General features: G+C 39.2%; 1 protein-coding gene and 1 non-coding gene across 4 annotated transcripts in view; both read left to right on the forward strand.

Annotated features, from left to right (window-relative positions):
- The window catches only part of DCAF1 (DDB1 and CUL4 associated factor 1), an 81,926-nt gene that overhangs the window by 288 nt on the left and 65,490 nt on the right, over positions 1-16,148 (forward strand). Inside the window, exons 1-4 of one of the 3 annotated variants that reach the window (XM_069561105.1) lie at positions 491-578; positions 8,397-8,514; positions 13,008-13,084; positions 15,158-15,231. In XM_069561105.1, the coding sequence (XP_069417206.1) occupies positions 8,405-8,514; positions 13,008-13,084; positions 15,158-15,231 (261 nt within the window). In that variant the 5' untranslated portion in view covers positions 491-578; positions 8,397-8,404. Of the gene's footprint in view, positions 1-490; positions 579-8,396; positions 8,515-13,007; positions 13,085-15,157; positions 15,232-16,148 lie in introns of those variants that run through there. The other 2 variants (XM_069561104.1, XM_069561106.1) reach the window with 2 other exon arrangements.
- TRNAG-UCC (transfer RNA glycine (anticodon UCC)) lies at positions 10,715-10,787 on the forward strand. The gene has a single exon. It is a non-coding gene; the product is annotated as a tRNA-Gly (tRNA).

A 16,148-nucleotide genomic window follows, 5' to 3' on the forward strand; every position in this document is an offset into this window, starting at 1 on the left:
GCGGCACCTGCCTGGGCCGCCGGCTGGGAGGGGGCGGGCCGGGCCTCCCGGGAGGCTTGGTCCAGGGCCTGATTAGACTTTTACTCCTCCAGATTTTGGGCTCGGGGGCGGGGCCTCCACGTTCTTCCTCCAGTCCGCAAAAGAAGCTTCCCAAGAGTAACTCTTCCGCCCGGAGTGGGGAGCAAGGGTGTGCCCGCCCCTGCCTGGGGGAGGGGCGCCTCTCATTCCACTCATCACCTTTTACTTCCCAGTCCTCCTAGTCTTCGATCTGTACGGGCCGGGGGTGGGTGGGTGGGGGGCTGGTCTCCATCTTCTTTGCCCTACGGCGGCCCCCTTCCCATTCTGTGTCTCCGCCTCTAGCTCCAGTCACCTGGGCGGGCTCTCTCCTCCCTCGGCCTCGTGCCACCTCCCTCTTGCACCCGCCCGGCTCTCTTTCGGGCGAAGTGGGGCGGGGCTCTCCCGGGACTCCTCCCACTCCCCTGGTGGAGGGGAGGGGCGGAAGGCGAGGTGTGAGGTTCTGCAGATTAGAGCCAAACGTTGGAGCGCCCGCCAGCCTTCCCGGGATCCTGTTAACGAGGGTTATAGTTGTTTTTAACTGAGTGTCATTCGTTTGCTTAATTCTCTCTTCTTAGACGGTTTGCGTCTCACTTCCTCTTATTGCACTGTTAGCGCTCGGTATCTTTTTTGTTGAGGAAGTAGTTTGGGGCTGTTTGTAGAGGTTCTTTTTGAGTCCCAGATCACTCGTCCATGTCACGTTGGCCTCAGTTTTTCCTTACTCTTGTCTTTTCAACGAAGCCTTTAAATTAGTCTACGTGTTTTAATTATTAGTAACATCTTGTTCTAAACGCTTTGTTAATGTACGGAGTGAGGTTCATTGGTAATGTTGTGTAGTTTTCTTGTCTCATTAAACCTTAAAAAGTTTATGTAAGCTTGTATTAGTAGATTTAGGAATTTGCTGTTTTTCTGCTTGATGCTGTCAAAATTTGGGTTTTGTATATTGCAGTTATCCATTTTCTAGTGGTGATATGTTTTTTTAGTATAAAGGAAATTGATACAGAATTTGGGAACTATAAAGGAAGTCCTTTTATGCTCAAAATATTTCAGTTGTTGAGCGCAGTGTTTTACTATTCTGTTGTACAGTCGTGAGACTTAATAGAGGAGGAATCTGGTAGAATGAACCACTTGTTAGTTTGAAGTGATTGAGGTAAGTTGGTTTCTTACCAAATTATTTATGTTGTATCTGTCATGGTTATGGACAGTAATAGACTACTGCTATACAGGAACTCACAAGTCGTACCAATTATTAGGTACATTTTACTTGAAGCTCCAAATTTGTTTTTTTCCCCCAGTGTGTGTGTGTTTTAAATAAGGAAGATTGCTTTACAAGTATTTGTTTCAGAATTGTAACCTTATGGGCTCTGTCTTTACAGTGAACATTTTTTAGGCTTTGGGGTAGTTTTTAATTAAGCAAATAGGCTATACAGTACTGTGTATTAGGAAAAAACAAGATTTTATGGTTTAATTCAAAAGTTACAAAAGGTAACAAAATAGTGAGACAGTGGTAGAGCTAGGATAGTGACATAGTGAAAAATCTTTCTTCTACCTTTATCCTTCAGAAAGTCAGTTACCTGCCAAAAAATAATATTTTCTGTTTCTTACATGTTCTTCCAGGGACAGACAGACAGACAGACAGACACACACATTTGTTTCTATCACTTGACAATGTATTGAGAGTTGTCCATATAGGAAAGGAAATGCTTCTTAGTTTCCTTCTGCCTTTTTTTTTCTGTTTTTTTTTTTTTGCTTTTTTTTGTTCTCTTCTGCTTTTTAACTAGAAAAAAAGTCAAGTATATTAAAAAGTTGAGAGAATAATAAAATGAATACTTGTTTATCCATCTAGAGTCAACGGTTGTTATTATTTTGTCTTGTAGATGTGGTATGTATTTTGTGGAACCTTTTGAAAATAAGTTGCAGGTGCAGCACCCCTAAATACTTCGGCAGGCATCCTTTGGGATAAAGGACTTTCTACTTTTTATCTTCATTGTGCGGCTTGAGAGATCTTAGTTCCCTAACAGGAATTGAACCCAGGGCCCTGGTAGTTAGAGTGCCTGAGTCCTAACCACTGGATCGCCAGTAAATTCCCTCTATGTATTTTCTGTAGAGCTTTATATTATTCCATTTAATGGACGTGATTATTGTTTAACTCTTACAACAACCATTTCCCTTTTACAGATAAGGAAATTGAGGTTTAGAGAAGTTAAATAACTTGACCAAGATCTCACAGGTATGTTGGCAGAGTTGGAATTTGAATGCTTGAACCCCTTTTCTACCAAGTACCAGTTGACTGGCCTTGGGGACCTCTCTAAGCCCCTTTCCTCATCTGTAAAATAAGGACAGTATGTCTGTAAAATTTCAGGATAATAATCAAGTGTCTATTTCATACTAGTATTCAGTGATTGGTAACTGTTGTATCATTAGACTGGCCATAAATTCTGCATACCACTGGGAGAACTCACTTTGGAACATGGAAGGAGCAATGTACCTTCACTGTCTTGTCCATAACAAGATGGCTACACCTTTTGAACTTTGTTAATAGTCTTTTATAGAGAGTAAAATGAATTTTCATTGCTATTATTATCTTAGTTTAAGTTTATATTTTCCCTAGGCAAATGGTTTTCCCAAAGTTATAGTTACATTTGGGCATAGTTAACTTGAAATTTTGAAATTGATACTAGAAGTCCATGTGTGTTTTTAAATTGAACTCTAAAATTTTACTATCTTAATGCACTTGAGTTGACCTTCATTAGAGATATTATTTCCTTTAAACTTTGCTTTTATAAGCCCTGCTAGGCTGAGTGCTTAAGTTATCCATGAGGCATTCCCTTTTGGACCTTTTCCCCCCCATTAAAAAAAATGGTAAAATTCATATACCATAAATTAACCATTAATCATTTAGTAGATTAGCAGTGTTGTGCAACCATCACCTCCTTTAGGTCCAAGAAATTTTTATCACCTCACAAGGAAACCCTATATCCGTTAAGCAGTCACTCCCTACTTCTCCCTCCCCCAAGCTCCTGGCAACCATTCGGCAGCTTTCTGTATATGGATTTACCTATTCTGAATGTTTCATAGAAATAGAATCATAGAATATGTGACCTTTTCTGTTGGGGTTTTTTTGCCTGGTGTTCATCCACAGCTGTAACATGTCTCAGTACTTCATTCCTTTCTGTGGCTGAATAATAACTGCATTGTATGAATATAGCCACGTTTTGTTTATCCATTCATCTGTTGATGAACCTTTGGGGTTGTTTTCATCCTTTGAATATTGTGAGTATGCTTTGAACATTTGTGTACAAGTGTTTGAATATCTATTTTCACTTCTTTTGGTTATATTCCTTGAAGTGGAACTGCTGGGTCACGGTAATTCTGTGTTTAACTTTTTCTTATAAATTTTTTGAGGCGCCATCGAACTGTTTTCTATAGCTGTTGTGTTGTTTTACATTCCTATTGGCAGTGTTCATTCTGGTGTATCTATATCCTTGCTAGTGCTACCTTTACAATTTTTTGGTTTTGATCATCCTAGTAGGTATGATTGGTATCTTATTGTAGTTTTGATTTTTATTTCCCTAATTGCTAACTATGTTGAACATTTTTTTTCATGTACTTATTGGCTACTTGTACATCTTCACTGGAGAAATGCCTGTTCAAGTACTTTGCCCATTTTTCAGTCTGATGCTCTCCCACCTCAGCTGTTTTGGCCACTTCTTTGCCGATGTTTCTTTGTTGTTGTTGAGTTGTAGGCATTCTTATATATTATGAATACTTGATCCTTATCAGCTCTGATTTGCAAATATTTTCTTCCATTCTATGGGTTGTCTTTTCACTTTCTTGATAATGTATTTGGCACAAAAGTTTTAAATGTTGAAGTCCAATTTATCTATTCCTTTGTTGCTTACTCTTTTGATGTCAGATGAACATCTCTTCCCAATTTCAAGGTCGTGAAGATTTACCCCTGTGTTTACCTCTAAGAGTTTTATGGTTTAAACTCTTATACTGAACCATTTTGAGATAATTTTTGTATGTGATGTGAAGCAAGGATCCAGCTTCATTCCTTGTTATGTGAATATTCAGTTGTCTCAGCACAATTTGTTGAAAGACCATTAATCTTTCTAGTAACGGTCTTTCAGCAAATTCTTTTGCTGTTGACTGGGTTTGGGCTACTTGTTGAATATCAGTTGAGCATAAGTGTAAGATTTTATTTCTGGACTCTTAGTTCCATTGCATTGGTATATATGTCTTTCCTTATGCCTGTATCACAGTATTTTGATTATTTTACATAGTAGTTTTGATGTCAGATATGTGAATTCTGTTTTTTTCAAGATTGTTTTGGTCATTTGGGATTCCTTGCAGTTACACATAAATTTTAGAATTGATATTTGCTCTAATGCAAAGAAGATCATTAGATTTTGTAGGGATTGTGTTGACAATTGCCCATTTTGGAGAATATTGCTGTCTTCACAATATTAAGTGTTCTAATCCCTGACTCTAGGATGTCTTTGCACTTATTTAGGTCTTTTTTAATTTTATTTTTTCCAGCAATGTTTTGTAATTTTCTTTGAGGAAGTTGTTTGGCTTTTTGGCTTAAATTGATTCCTTAGCATTTTATTCTTTTTAGTGCTATTTTGAGAGAAATTGTTTTGTTAATTTCATATTTGATTATTTATTGCTGGTGTGCAGCCATACAAGTAATTTTTGTGTTAATGTTGTATTCTATAACTTTACTAACTTGTTTATTAATTCCAGTAGTATTTATTTGTCGACAGTTTTTTAGGATTTACTATATATTGGGTCATATGATCTGTCAGTGAAGATAATTTTACTACTTCTTTCCAACTTGGATGCTTTTTAATTTTTTGGTCTTAATTCCTCTGGCTAGAATTAGCACAGTGCTTAAGTTGTGAAAGCAGACATCTTTGTTTTGTTTCAGATTTTCGGGGGAAAGCTTTCAGCTGTTAGTTGCTTCAGTCGTGTCTGACTCTTTGCAACCTTATGGGCCCTGTAGCCCTCCAGGCTCCTCTGTCCGTGGGATTCTGCAGGCAGGAACAGTGGAGTGTCTTTCCGTGCCCTCCTCCAGGGGACTGTTCCTGGCCCAGGGGTCAAACTCGTGTTTCTTGCATTGCAGGTGGATTCTTTACTGACAGAGCTGTCTGGGAAGCCCATGTCAGCTGTGAGTTTTTGTAATTAATGCTCTTTACCGTGCCCTATTGAGGAGGTTCTCTTCCTGGTTTAGTGAGTGTTTTTCACAAAAGGATGTTGGATTTTGTCAGATGCTTCTTCTATATCACTCACAGGCTCACTGCCCCCCTTCATGCTATTAATGTATTGTTACTTTAATTGATTTACATATATCAAACCACCATTGTATTCCTGGTCTAAATCCCACTTGGTCGTGGTATCTCATCCTCTTTAATGTCCTGCTGTTTTCATCTTTCTAGTATTTTAAGGATTTTTACATCTATTTTCATAACGCATATCAGTCTGTAGATTGCTAGTGATATCATTATCTGTCTTTAGTATCAGGGTAGTATTGGCTTTATGTACATTAGGAAATCTGCCTTTTCTTCAATTTTTTGGAATAATTTGAGGAGTAATCTTAATTCTTAAAAGTGTTGGGTAGAATGCACCAGTAAAACCGTTTCTCCCGCACTTTTAGGATGTGTTGTAAGAGATTAACTTTGCTGTTACCATATGTTGCTACTTTCCTCAGTCTTTAGATCTCTTACCCCAGCATAAAATTTTACTGAGGAAAACATTGATAAAATTGGGGGACACTTTGATAAAATCATTGCCCCATTCTACCCCTTGGCTAATACTCCTCCAGATTGTCAAGGTCATGAAAACAAGGGAAGATTCAAAAACTTGTCACAGACCAAAGGGAGACATGACAACTAAAAGTAATATATCCTGGATGAGATCTTGGAACAGAAAAAGAATGTGAATGGAAAAGCTGGTGAAATGTGAGTCAGATCTGGAGTTTAGTTAAAAGTAATACACTGATTTTTAGTTTCTTGATTTTGACATCATGTCCCTATAAGATAACATTAGGGGAACCTGAACTGAGTGATGGGTATATGGGAATTCTCTCTACTGTCTTCACAACTTAAAAAAAATAAATAAACCTGTAATTGTTCTGGGGCTTCCCTGGTGGTTCAGATGGTAAAGAATCCACCTGCAGTATGAGAGACCTGGGTTCAATCCCTGGGTTGGGAAGATCCCCTGAAGAAGGGAACCTGGAGAATACCATGCACAGTCCATGGGGTCGCAAAGAGTCGGACACGACTGAGTGACTTCACTTCATTCTAAGTAAATTTATTTTTAAAAATGCATTTATAATTAGGTTGCAGTCAGAAATATACCTTGGGTCCTCTCAAGTTGAAGTCACAAGTCCATATTATTTGGTCACATTTGCAGTATTTCTCTTGTGTTTTGCCTAGAAAATGGAAAATGTGGATTCTTTGTAGAAAAGAAACATTTTACCTTTGTTTTGAAAATATTCTTTGGATTTATGGGTAGCTCAGGTGACATGAATCACTGTCTACTATTAGCATTGCCTCAATTTGATTAAAAGATAAATGTTTGAATTTAGAGTGGTGGTGGTGGTTTAGTCTCTAAGTTGTGTCCGACTCTTGCAACCCCATGGACTGTACAGGCTCCTCTGTCCATGAGATTCTCCAGGCAAGAATACTGGAGTGGGTTGCCATTTCCTTTTCCAGGGAATCTTGGCGACCCAGGAATCGAACCCAGGTCTCCTGCACTGCAGGCAGATTCTTTACTGACTGAGCTATGAGGGAAGCCCAAAATTTAGAGGGATGATGGTAAATGTATTTCTTTTGGTCTTACGTTAGATGCCTTTGGAAGAATGAACAAAATAATCCTAGATGAGCTAGTGAATTTTTTTTTTTTTTACAAAGTTTTTTATGGTTGCTGTGTCTGTGAAAATATACATTTGCATGTCAGGATTTGACATTTTGATCCTAAGACTGCTTTGGCAAGAGAAGTAAACCATCTGAACATTTGGGTCTCATTTATCCCTTCTGGAATCCCTTGTAAACCTCTCTTCCCCAAGTCAATGTCTCATATGGCTCCTCCAGAGCCTGTCTCAACTCCCTGTCCTGCACCCCTGGGCTCATCACTCAGCTCAGCAACTTTTGTGCCTTTCTCCAGCCTGTTATCCTCCTTCCAGGAGCTGTGAGATAGATTAGGAAGCCTGAAGAACAAATTAGTTTATAATATTCCTTCCCAGCTTTCATATTGGTAATGATAACCACTTCATTTCTTGATCTTTTGTTAAGAATTAGCAGGAGTGTGTTGCTTATCTTTAATAGAATTTTCCCCTGAAGACTTACAAGAACACAGTCTTTCTGGGAGCATTTGCTATATTTTTTATCTTTTTTTTTTTAAATTAAAAGAGCAGCTTCACAGGTTTGGACCTCAGATCTAAATTTGGGATTCCCAGGTTTGGACCTCAGATCTAGGTTTGGGATTATTGTCCATAATAATGTGCAGGGACAGGTTGTAGAGTGTCCCTGTGAGACCTTTCATGAACTGACATGACATAAAGTGAAGCAGTTGCCTCAGGACACGTGTTGCTAATGGATGCACAAAAATTGAGATAAAGCCCAGATGCGCGTAGGCACAGTTCAGAGCTATAGTAGCTTATTGCTGAGTGTAGTTCGTAGGAAAGGAGCTTGGTGGCGCCTTTCTCTGCTTGGGGTTGCAGCAGTGAGAATGGCTTGCTGTGAAACCAACACAATATCCTCTTCAGATTTCTTTGGGTTAGCAAAAACAGATACTTACGTAGGTCTTTCATAAAAATTGTTGTTCAGTTGCTAAGCTGTGTTTGACTTCTGAGCTGAGAGAACTGCAGCATGCCAGGCTTCCCTGTCCTTCACTGTCTCCCGGAGTTTGCTCAGACTCATGTCCATTGAGTCGGTGATGCCATAAAAATGATGTGGCATAAAGTGAACTTCTGAAAAGCAGGGATACATGTATGTGTGTTTCTGAGAGGAGAAGGAAACCATGGGTTTTGTCTGCTTCTCAGGAAGTCTGCTTATAGAAAGGTTAAAAATCATGATTTTGATCCAGTTCCCAAAGTCTAGCAAACAGCTTGAGAAAGGTGAAAAGACTTGTTCGCCAGACCTTTATGAGTGTCCAGGTCCCCAGTCCCAGATTTTGCACTGTACCACAGATAAAACTATCCCAGGGTTCAGTTTCCCGTACTTCTGTTTTCCTTGTTTGCTCACCCTTTCCCCGCCCTCCTCACTCTGCTTTTTGTAGGCAGTATGTGGGGTTTCTTGGCCTGCGTTCATTTGTGTGTGTGTTTTGCTTCTCCCTAGGTCAAGCCATGACTACAGCAGCGGTGCACGTGGACTCCAAAGCTGAGCTCACTACCCTGCTGGAGCAGTGGGAGAAGGAGCATGGCAGTGGGCAGGACATGGTACCCCTCCTTACCAGGTAGGGCCGGTTAAGTGGTGGTGTTTGTTTTTAAAGGAAATTTGGGAATTTCCAGGTGGTCCAGTGGCTTTCACTGCCAGGGGCACAGGCTCAGCACCCAGTTGGTGAACGGAGATCCTGCAAGCTGTGCAACGTGGCCAAAAAAGAAAAACCCTAGAGAACAGTGTAGAACATTATCACCCTGTGAATCCTAAAGACATTTTCTTGCCCTGTCAGAGCTAGTCTTTATGTCTCTACGTCTTGAAGCTTTTGCAGTCGCTTCCTTTTCCTCTCGGGCTCTTTTGTTGTCCTGCTCTTTCCTAGGTTCTTCTCCTGCCAGTGCTCAAGCTCCAGAGTTCTGTTGGTGGTTCTCTTCTCTCTTCACCCTAGGTATTTTACCTAGATAGTTTCACCTCTGTCCATGATTTAAAAAATTATTCTCAGTCTCTCTTTCTACCTCAGGCTCCTCTTTATAAAAGTTGTAGACCCATTTCTCAGCTACTTGGTGTATACATCCTTTCCTGGTTGTTCCACACACACTGGAAACGCACTGTGTCCAAAATAGAGCTTCTTACCATCATCCTGCCTCCGTCTGCATTCACAGCATGTGCTTTTGTACTCCCTGCCTTGGTGCAAATGGTTTTAAACTAAAATCTGAAAACCATTCTCCCTAGTGTATTCCTTTCCTAGCACTACCTAGTCACCAAGCCCTGAGGATTTCTGCTTCCTCTTCTCCCCTTCCCTCTCTCTTCATTAGGTGTTGATCATATCTTGGCTGACTTACTAGGCGGTGTGCACGATCTCTGTCTCCAGTGTACCCTCTTCTAATACAACACTCTCTTTGCTGAAAGATTTAGCTTTTTCACACACAACTCTGACTGTCATACCTCAACTCGTAATTCTTTTCTGGCTCTCTTTTCCTACAAAATGAAATGTAAACTTTTTAGAGTGGCTTATGATGTTGTTTATGATTTGGCCCCTACTTCCTTTTCTGCCTCATAGTGTTGTTCTTTTTCAGTGAGGAATAGCACCATATTTTCCAGTGTTTGCCTTTATACTTGCTGTTTCTTTGGCTTGAAAAGCCTTTCTTTGGTATATCTGCCTGGCAAGCTCTAGTCCTTTCAGGAAGCAGTTCAAGAATCACGTCTGTAAATACCATATGATACCACTTATATGTGAAATCTAAAATATGACAAAGTATGACCCAGATGAACCTGTCTATGAAGCAGAAATGGAATCATGGACATAGGAAGACAGACTGGTGTTTGCTGAGGGGAGGGGAGGGAGTTGGGAGAGGGGTGGAATGGGAGGTTGGGATTAGCAAATCTAGCCTTTTATATATAGAATAGATAAACAAAAAGGTCCTACTGTGGCACAGAGAATTATATTCAATATCATACGATAAGCCATAATGGAAAAGGATATTTAAAAGTGAAATGCATGTATAAATATGTATAACTGAATCACTTTGCTGTACAGTGGTAATTAACATTGTAAACAACTATATTTTGATTAAAAAATCTTTCTCAAGTGGTAAAATAATTACCACTTGTACTGCAATTATCATTTTACATGTGTCTCCTTACTAAAGTGTAAGTTTTCTGAGGGCAAGTACTTCTCATTTTTATTGGTGTCTCCTTGTGTCTCTTCAGACAGTGACGACTTGCCCTTTGCCTTATACATAGTGAACTGTGTGGTACATAATTTTATTGAATGACTGCGTTGAGGAGAGAGAGTGAAAAATAGACTAGGGAGGGATACCTGTGATTTTTGTTAACAGGAAGCCTTTGAAACAACAGGCTCTTTTATACCTAACTTTGATATAACAGAGAGAAAAAATTTTTGTTTGCGCAATGATCTATTCTCTAGGGATAAAGAAAACTATGGTCTTATGAAAGGTTAAACAGGGATAAATGCTTTGTTCATAACTGCTCTTGACAGATGCAAAACATGTGAATGTTTTTATTTTAGGGAAAGGATTTTTGCTGACTGGTGGAAAGTGGATTTTCATTTGTAGAGGCATTGGAGGTTAAGAATTACTAATCACAAGCTACTTGAAATGTAGCCATATGAATGAAAGAATCTTAAATATTGTGCATTTGACATGTGGATTATTGATTGATGTAATTTTGAAAGGAGGAGAGAGTGATAAATGGTACTGTTCATGGTATATTCACTAAATTTCTCAAAAAATGTTTTTTAATGTTTTATTTTTGGGAATTCCCTGGTGGTCCAGTAGTTAGGACTTGGCACTTCCACTGCCAAGGGCCCAGGTTCAATCCCTGGTTGGGGAACTAAGATCCTGCATGCTGTGCGGTGAGGCCAAAAACAAGTAACTTTATTTTCAGGATTATTTCATATTACTTGTCATATTTGACCCTGAACTTTGTCATTATACTGTGGTATTCAGCAGTGCAAAGCCTAAACTAGAGGAACCCTACGTTCAAGGAGATAACTATCTGGGAGGCAACTAAATGGATCTAAAAAAAGTGGGTAGTGGTACAGAATAGTATGTAATGAAGTGCTAGATCGGGCAGATGGTTTGTGAATATTCCGGGGCTTAGAAAACTGGAAAGGATTTGAATAAGCCTGTTTCATCTGTTCACTCAAGTGTTTGAGGACCTTTTGTTTATCAGGACAGCTTCTTCATTTGTTAGTAAAAGTATCAGTGACAGCCACGTTGTTAAAAGATAGCCATCCTCTGAGCTACTTGAAAAAGACTGTAGCCAGACAGTAGAAAACTAAGGTTAGGGTACTGGGTTTTAACTCCAAATGCAGTGGGCTTTCCAATATAGTATGTGGTAAAGGTTCCTTGGAACAGGGGCTTGAAAGTTGTTAGAACATATATTGATGAAAAGCAAAGAAGACAAGGTTTTCTAGGAAAAGTGAAAATATGCCTGAAAAAGGTATCTGTCTAGGGGAGAATGAACGGCATGTTTCTGTGGCAGGGAGGAAATGGGCTCCACCAGAGTGCAGGGTGAGTATATGTTAGGAATGGAAGCTAAAATTACATGGAGCAAGATTGCAAAAGATATCTTCAAGGCTAGACTGAGAATTTAAAGATGCAATAGGATGAGTTAAAAGTATGTTTTAGATGGGGCAAAATGCCTGCCATCCTCCAAACTGTGGGTCTGTTAGTTCGCTGTTATTTCCTACAGTATTTTCTATAAGAGGTTATAGAAAAACCTGAATGAACATTTTGGCCAGTGCAGTAATTTATAGTTGACCCATGGTTGCTTGAATCTGTGAATGTGGAGGGCCAACTGTACTATGCCATTTTTATGTAAAGGACTTGACAGAGGATTTTAGTGTCCCTGGGAGGTCCTGGGACCAATTCCTTACACATACTAAGCAATGACTGTGTGTTGTATAATGCTCTGATGGATTCTTTACTTGTAAAATCATCACCTAGATCAAGTTATAGAACTTGAGAACTACCTCCAGAAGCCTCCCTCCTGCTGTATCGCATCAGTATCTGCCTTAGATTAACTGGTTTTCTATTTTTTTTAATAATAATTTTATTTGTTTATTTTTGGCTGTGCTGGGTCTTCATTGCAGCGTGTGAGCTTCGCTTGGGTGGCACTAGCTCTAGGGCGCATGGGCTCAGTAATTGCAGCTCCCAGGCTCAATAATTGTGGTGCATGGACTTATAATTGCTCTGAGTCTTCTGGAACCTTGTGAGTTCTTCCTGGAACAGGGATGAACCCATGTCTCCTGCATTTGCAGGTGAATCCTTTACCACTAAGCCATTGAGGGAGCTCCATTTGTTCTTTTTTTCCCCCCTAATTTGTTTATTTTTAATTGGAGGATAATTGCTTTACAATATTGTGTTGGTTTCTGCCATATATCCACATGAATCAGCCATAAGTATACATATGTCCCCTCTCTCATGAATCCCCCCCCTTTTGTTTTTGATTCCCAGTTTTCATAGGAACAACACCTAAGTAGCTCTGATGTCAAGCTCTGTTCTAAGCAGAGTACATATATATTAACTTAAACCTCAGGGAAACTCTTAAGATAGGCACTGTTATCCTCATATTACAGGTTAGGCACAGAGAGGGTAAGTAATTTGAACAAAGTCAAGAACAGTAGAAGAGGTCTGAAGTCTGCTGTTTTGAGTAGAGAGTCCAAAACAGTATGGTCTGGACATTTCTGGTCAAGACTTAAAGAAATGATTGAAGTCAGGAGATATTTTGTTAGGTAGAGCTAATACGAATTATTGCAGTGGGGAAGGGGAGAAAAGGAAGGACTTAAGGATGTCTCCTGGGTTTTTGGCTTCTGAGGGGATAGTAGTGCTGTTTTTTGAGACAGGAGAGTTGGAGAGAAGAATGAATTGGGGAGTGGAAATTGTTTTATGGGATAGTTGGTTAGATCTTTATGTTAGGACAACACCCTCTTTCTAATTTTTTGCTTTTATTTTGTACCTTGACTGTTAACATTGACTATTGTAGGTGGTGGTATATCTTTCTTTTGTATGCTTGTTTAGCATTGACCTTGTCTTCCCTTTGTATTAGGATGTCTGAATTGATTGAAAAAGAAACTGAAGAATATCGTAAGGGGGATCCAGACCCATTTGATGATCGGCATCCTGGTGAGATCTGTGTTTTCTTAATTCTGGCTCTAATTTTCTTACAAAAGAAAACTGCTTACTATAAGGACTATTTTTCAGTTGAAATAGAATTTCTTAAAATATTGCTCAAGGTGGGGGCAGCAAGGAAAAATACATTACTGGAAAAATGGAAATATTTTTAATATTTATCAAGTACTTAAAGGATATTATATAGATATACCTTATTAGTTGAAATGATTACAGAGATTTAAAAAGAAAAAAAAATGTTCAAATGTTCTCTCTTTTTGACTTTTGAACCAAAAGATGCTATACTTTGTGTGCCTTCATCTTTCTAACAACAATAATTATCCTTTTACTAGTGGGGGAATGTGGTTGAGAATGCATTTAATGCCTTTTAGTTATGAAGTTGATACTTGGAACCTTAAATAATAAATGGACTTCTTGGTGTCTACTTTAGTGTTCCATAGCTAAAATATGCTACCTCAGGTTAACGTGGTTTTCTTTTGGGTCAGTGAGCCATGAAGACCCAGCCTGCCTTGGCATGGAATTTGCTACAGTACAGAACTATGTGGGACTTGAGACTGCCATTTTATGTTCGAAGGTAGATTACCAGGGGGCACAACTTAAGTCATATGGGTCCACGTGGCATATCAATTTTCTCTTTATAAAACCAGAAGCAGTTCTTTTTGGAGAGAAGAGACTGAGATCTTGTAACTGGAGAGACAGTGAGAATGAGTGGAACTTAATAAAAATAAGAACATTGTCTATCCACCTGAATGTACCAGTGTTATGCTTCTGTTTCTTAGACTTTTATTCCCAAATGTAAGTAAGCTAGGCATTTCAGATTGAGTGTCTAGTTATTAGGTGATGTTACCTGCTGCTCTTGTCCTAGATATGCCCACTTGTGACTTTGAGAACTGTTTGCTTTTTGAACTCACATCTTCAGTAAGGCAGTAAGAGCAAGAAAAAGTGGGAAAGTGAAAATAAACTAACTCATGGGATTGTGAAAAGAATTAAAAGAGATTATCATGCTTAGTGACATTGCCTTGGAAAGGATGAAATGGTAACAAGGAAGAAGGGAGAGAAGAATGCCTTTTTTTAGTAGAGATTTAAAGACAATATTTCCTCTCTGTCTCTTATATTAAAACATATTTGTTACTAGGCATAATTTCTTTAAAAAAGAATAAGGGTCTTAGTTTCATCATTTATAAACAGAGAAAGTTAGGTAATCTGAGGTCCACATTTGTTTTTCTGATGCCATTCTCTAACTTCTGTTTTGTGAATTACTTTGCGGTATTAATTACAGCTTGGTAAAAACTTTTTATCAGCAACATATATCTTCATCTGAAACTGTATCCTTTGACTAAACTTGCCACTCTAAAAGGAAAATTAAGTGAAATAGATGATACCTGTTTTAAAAGCAAACCAATAATTTTCCCAACGATTAGCGAATTCTTTCATTTTTAGGCTGTGTATTGAGTGAATCCTAGATTCCTGGCCTCCTTTCTTTTTCTAGGAGCTCAGAAGTTGATGACCAAGATGACCAAGTTCACTTTATCTTTAGCAATTGCTTGGTGGGACTCCCCTCTCCCTCAAACCTGGCCTGTTGTTATAGGTTTGAGGACGTGCTGCTGCTGCTGTTGGCATTATAGCTGAGAGACTGGGCTTGGAACCTGTTTTCACTCCAGGCCACCCATCAAGAGAAGCTATGCTTCCTTCCTTTTTCTCTCTGGGAGGTCAGGCATTTCCATTCTCTTGGGATCCTTTATGATTCTTCTATAGACCTTGTATACTCTGAGTGATGCTGCTCTGGGTCTTGTGCTTATTTGTTTAATTTGGCCTTGATGTGTAGACAGTATACTGGGAGATGGGAAGGTTAGAAAGCAGTGTTTGAAGTTTTTTATTGTCATTTTTAGTTTTAAAGAACGCTTCTTACGAGATCTAGTTCATCAAGAGAATCTTTTCTTCGTTTCTGTTAATTTTTGCTGGCCTTTTAATGGTACTTAAAACCACCCTGGTTCCTTTCCAGAGGTCTGAGCTGCTTAACTGGGACGACTTACTCATTCCTTTGCTCCTCCCCTCTTCTCTCGGCAGGTCGAGCTGATCCAGAGTGTATGCTGGGCCATTTGCTGAGAATACTCTTCAAGAATGATGATTTCATGAATGCAGTAGGTTTGCTTCTTAATTTTCTCCAGAGATTATCATCAACAGATGCTTTACCTTTATTTTCCTGTACTTTCTCCTGAGGTCTTGACAAAGTTGGGAATAGAGTGGATAGATTTTTTAATCTGGTATTGGTTCAGTGAAATAAGACTAACTGTGGACTTGTTTGTTACCAAAGTCCTGGCTGGGGCCAGGGTATTTTCTCTTTGGTGTTCAGTTGCATATTGATGAGGGTTCTCAAAGCATCTCCGCTCATACTGGAGTGAGATGATTTTGAATTTGGAAATATAGAAGTTCTCTTGGATTCCTGAATAGGAAAATTAAGAGTGATATGTGCAGCATGCTTCTGCACTGACGCTGTGGGTGTGCATGCTATGTGGGTGTGCGCACTGTATGTGTGCATGCTATGCACTGGACATGTGGAGGAGGAAAGAAAGGAAAGGAAGTTAAATAACCTGAGTTATTTAACCAGTTATAAATAACCAGGTCTGTTGAGTAAATGAGGGGAAAAAAGTATGTATTACACCTCCTAAACATAGTAGTAACTCATAGTAATAATGACGTTTGTTTTTGGAGGCAAATAGCATGATACTTGAGAGCATGGGCTTTGGGGTCCATGTTTGGGGTTTCAATGCAACTCTACTCTTCTTTGACATTTTGATCTTTGGGCAGCTTAAGCCTCTCCAAGCTTTATTTCCCTAATTATAAAATGGGGATGATAGTGATTAACCTTAAAATATTTTTGTAATTCTTGAGTGAAATTAAGTCTGAAAAGTGCTTGGTATAGAACCTGCCACATGAGGGCTCAGTAGTTACTATCTATATTAATTCTCAGTTTTACTTCTCTTTCGCTGGCATCTCTCCTCTGCTTCAGATCACTTCCAGCTTGCCTTCTGATCCGCACATGGATATTTCCCAAAGG

This window comes from Ovis canadensis, chromosome 19 (genome assembly GCF_042477335.2).
Source record: "Ovis canadensis isolate MfBH-ARS-UI-01 breed Bighorn chromosome 19, ARS-UI_OviCan_v2, whole genome shotgun sequence".
Classification (NCBI taxonomy): Eukaryota; Metazoa; Chordata; class Mammalia; order Artiodactyla; family Bovidae; genus Ovis; species Ovis canadensis.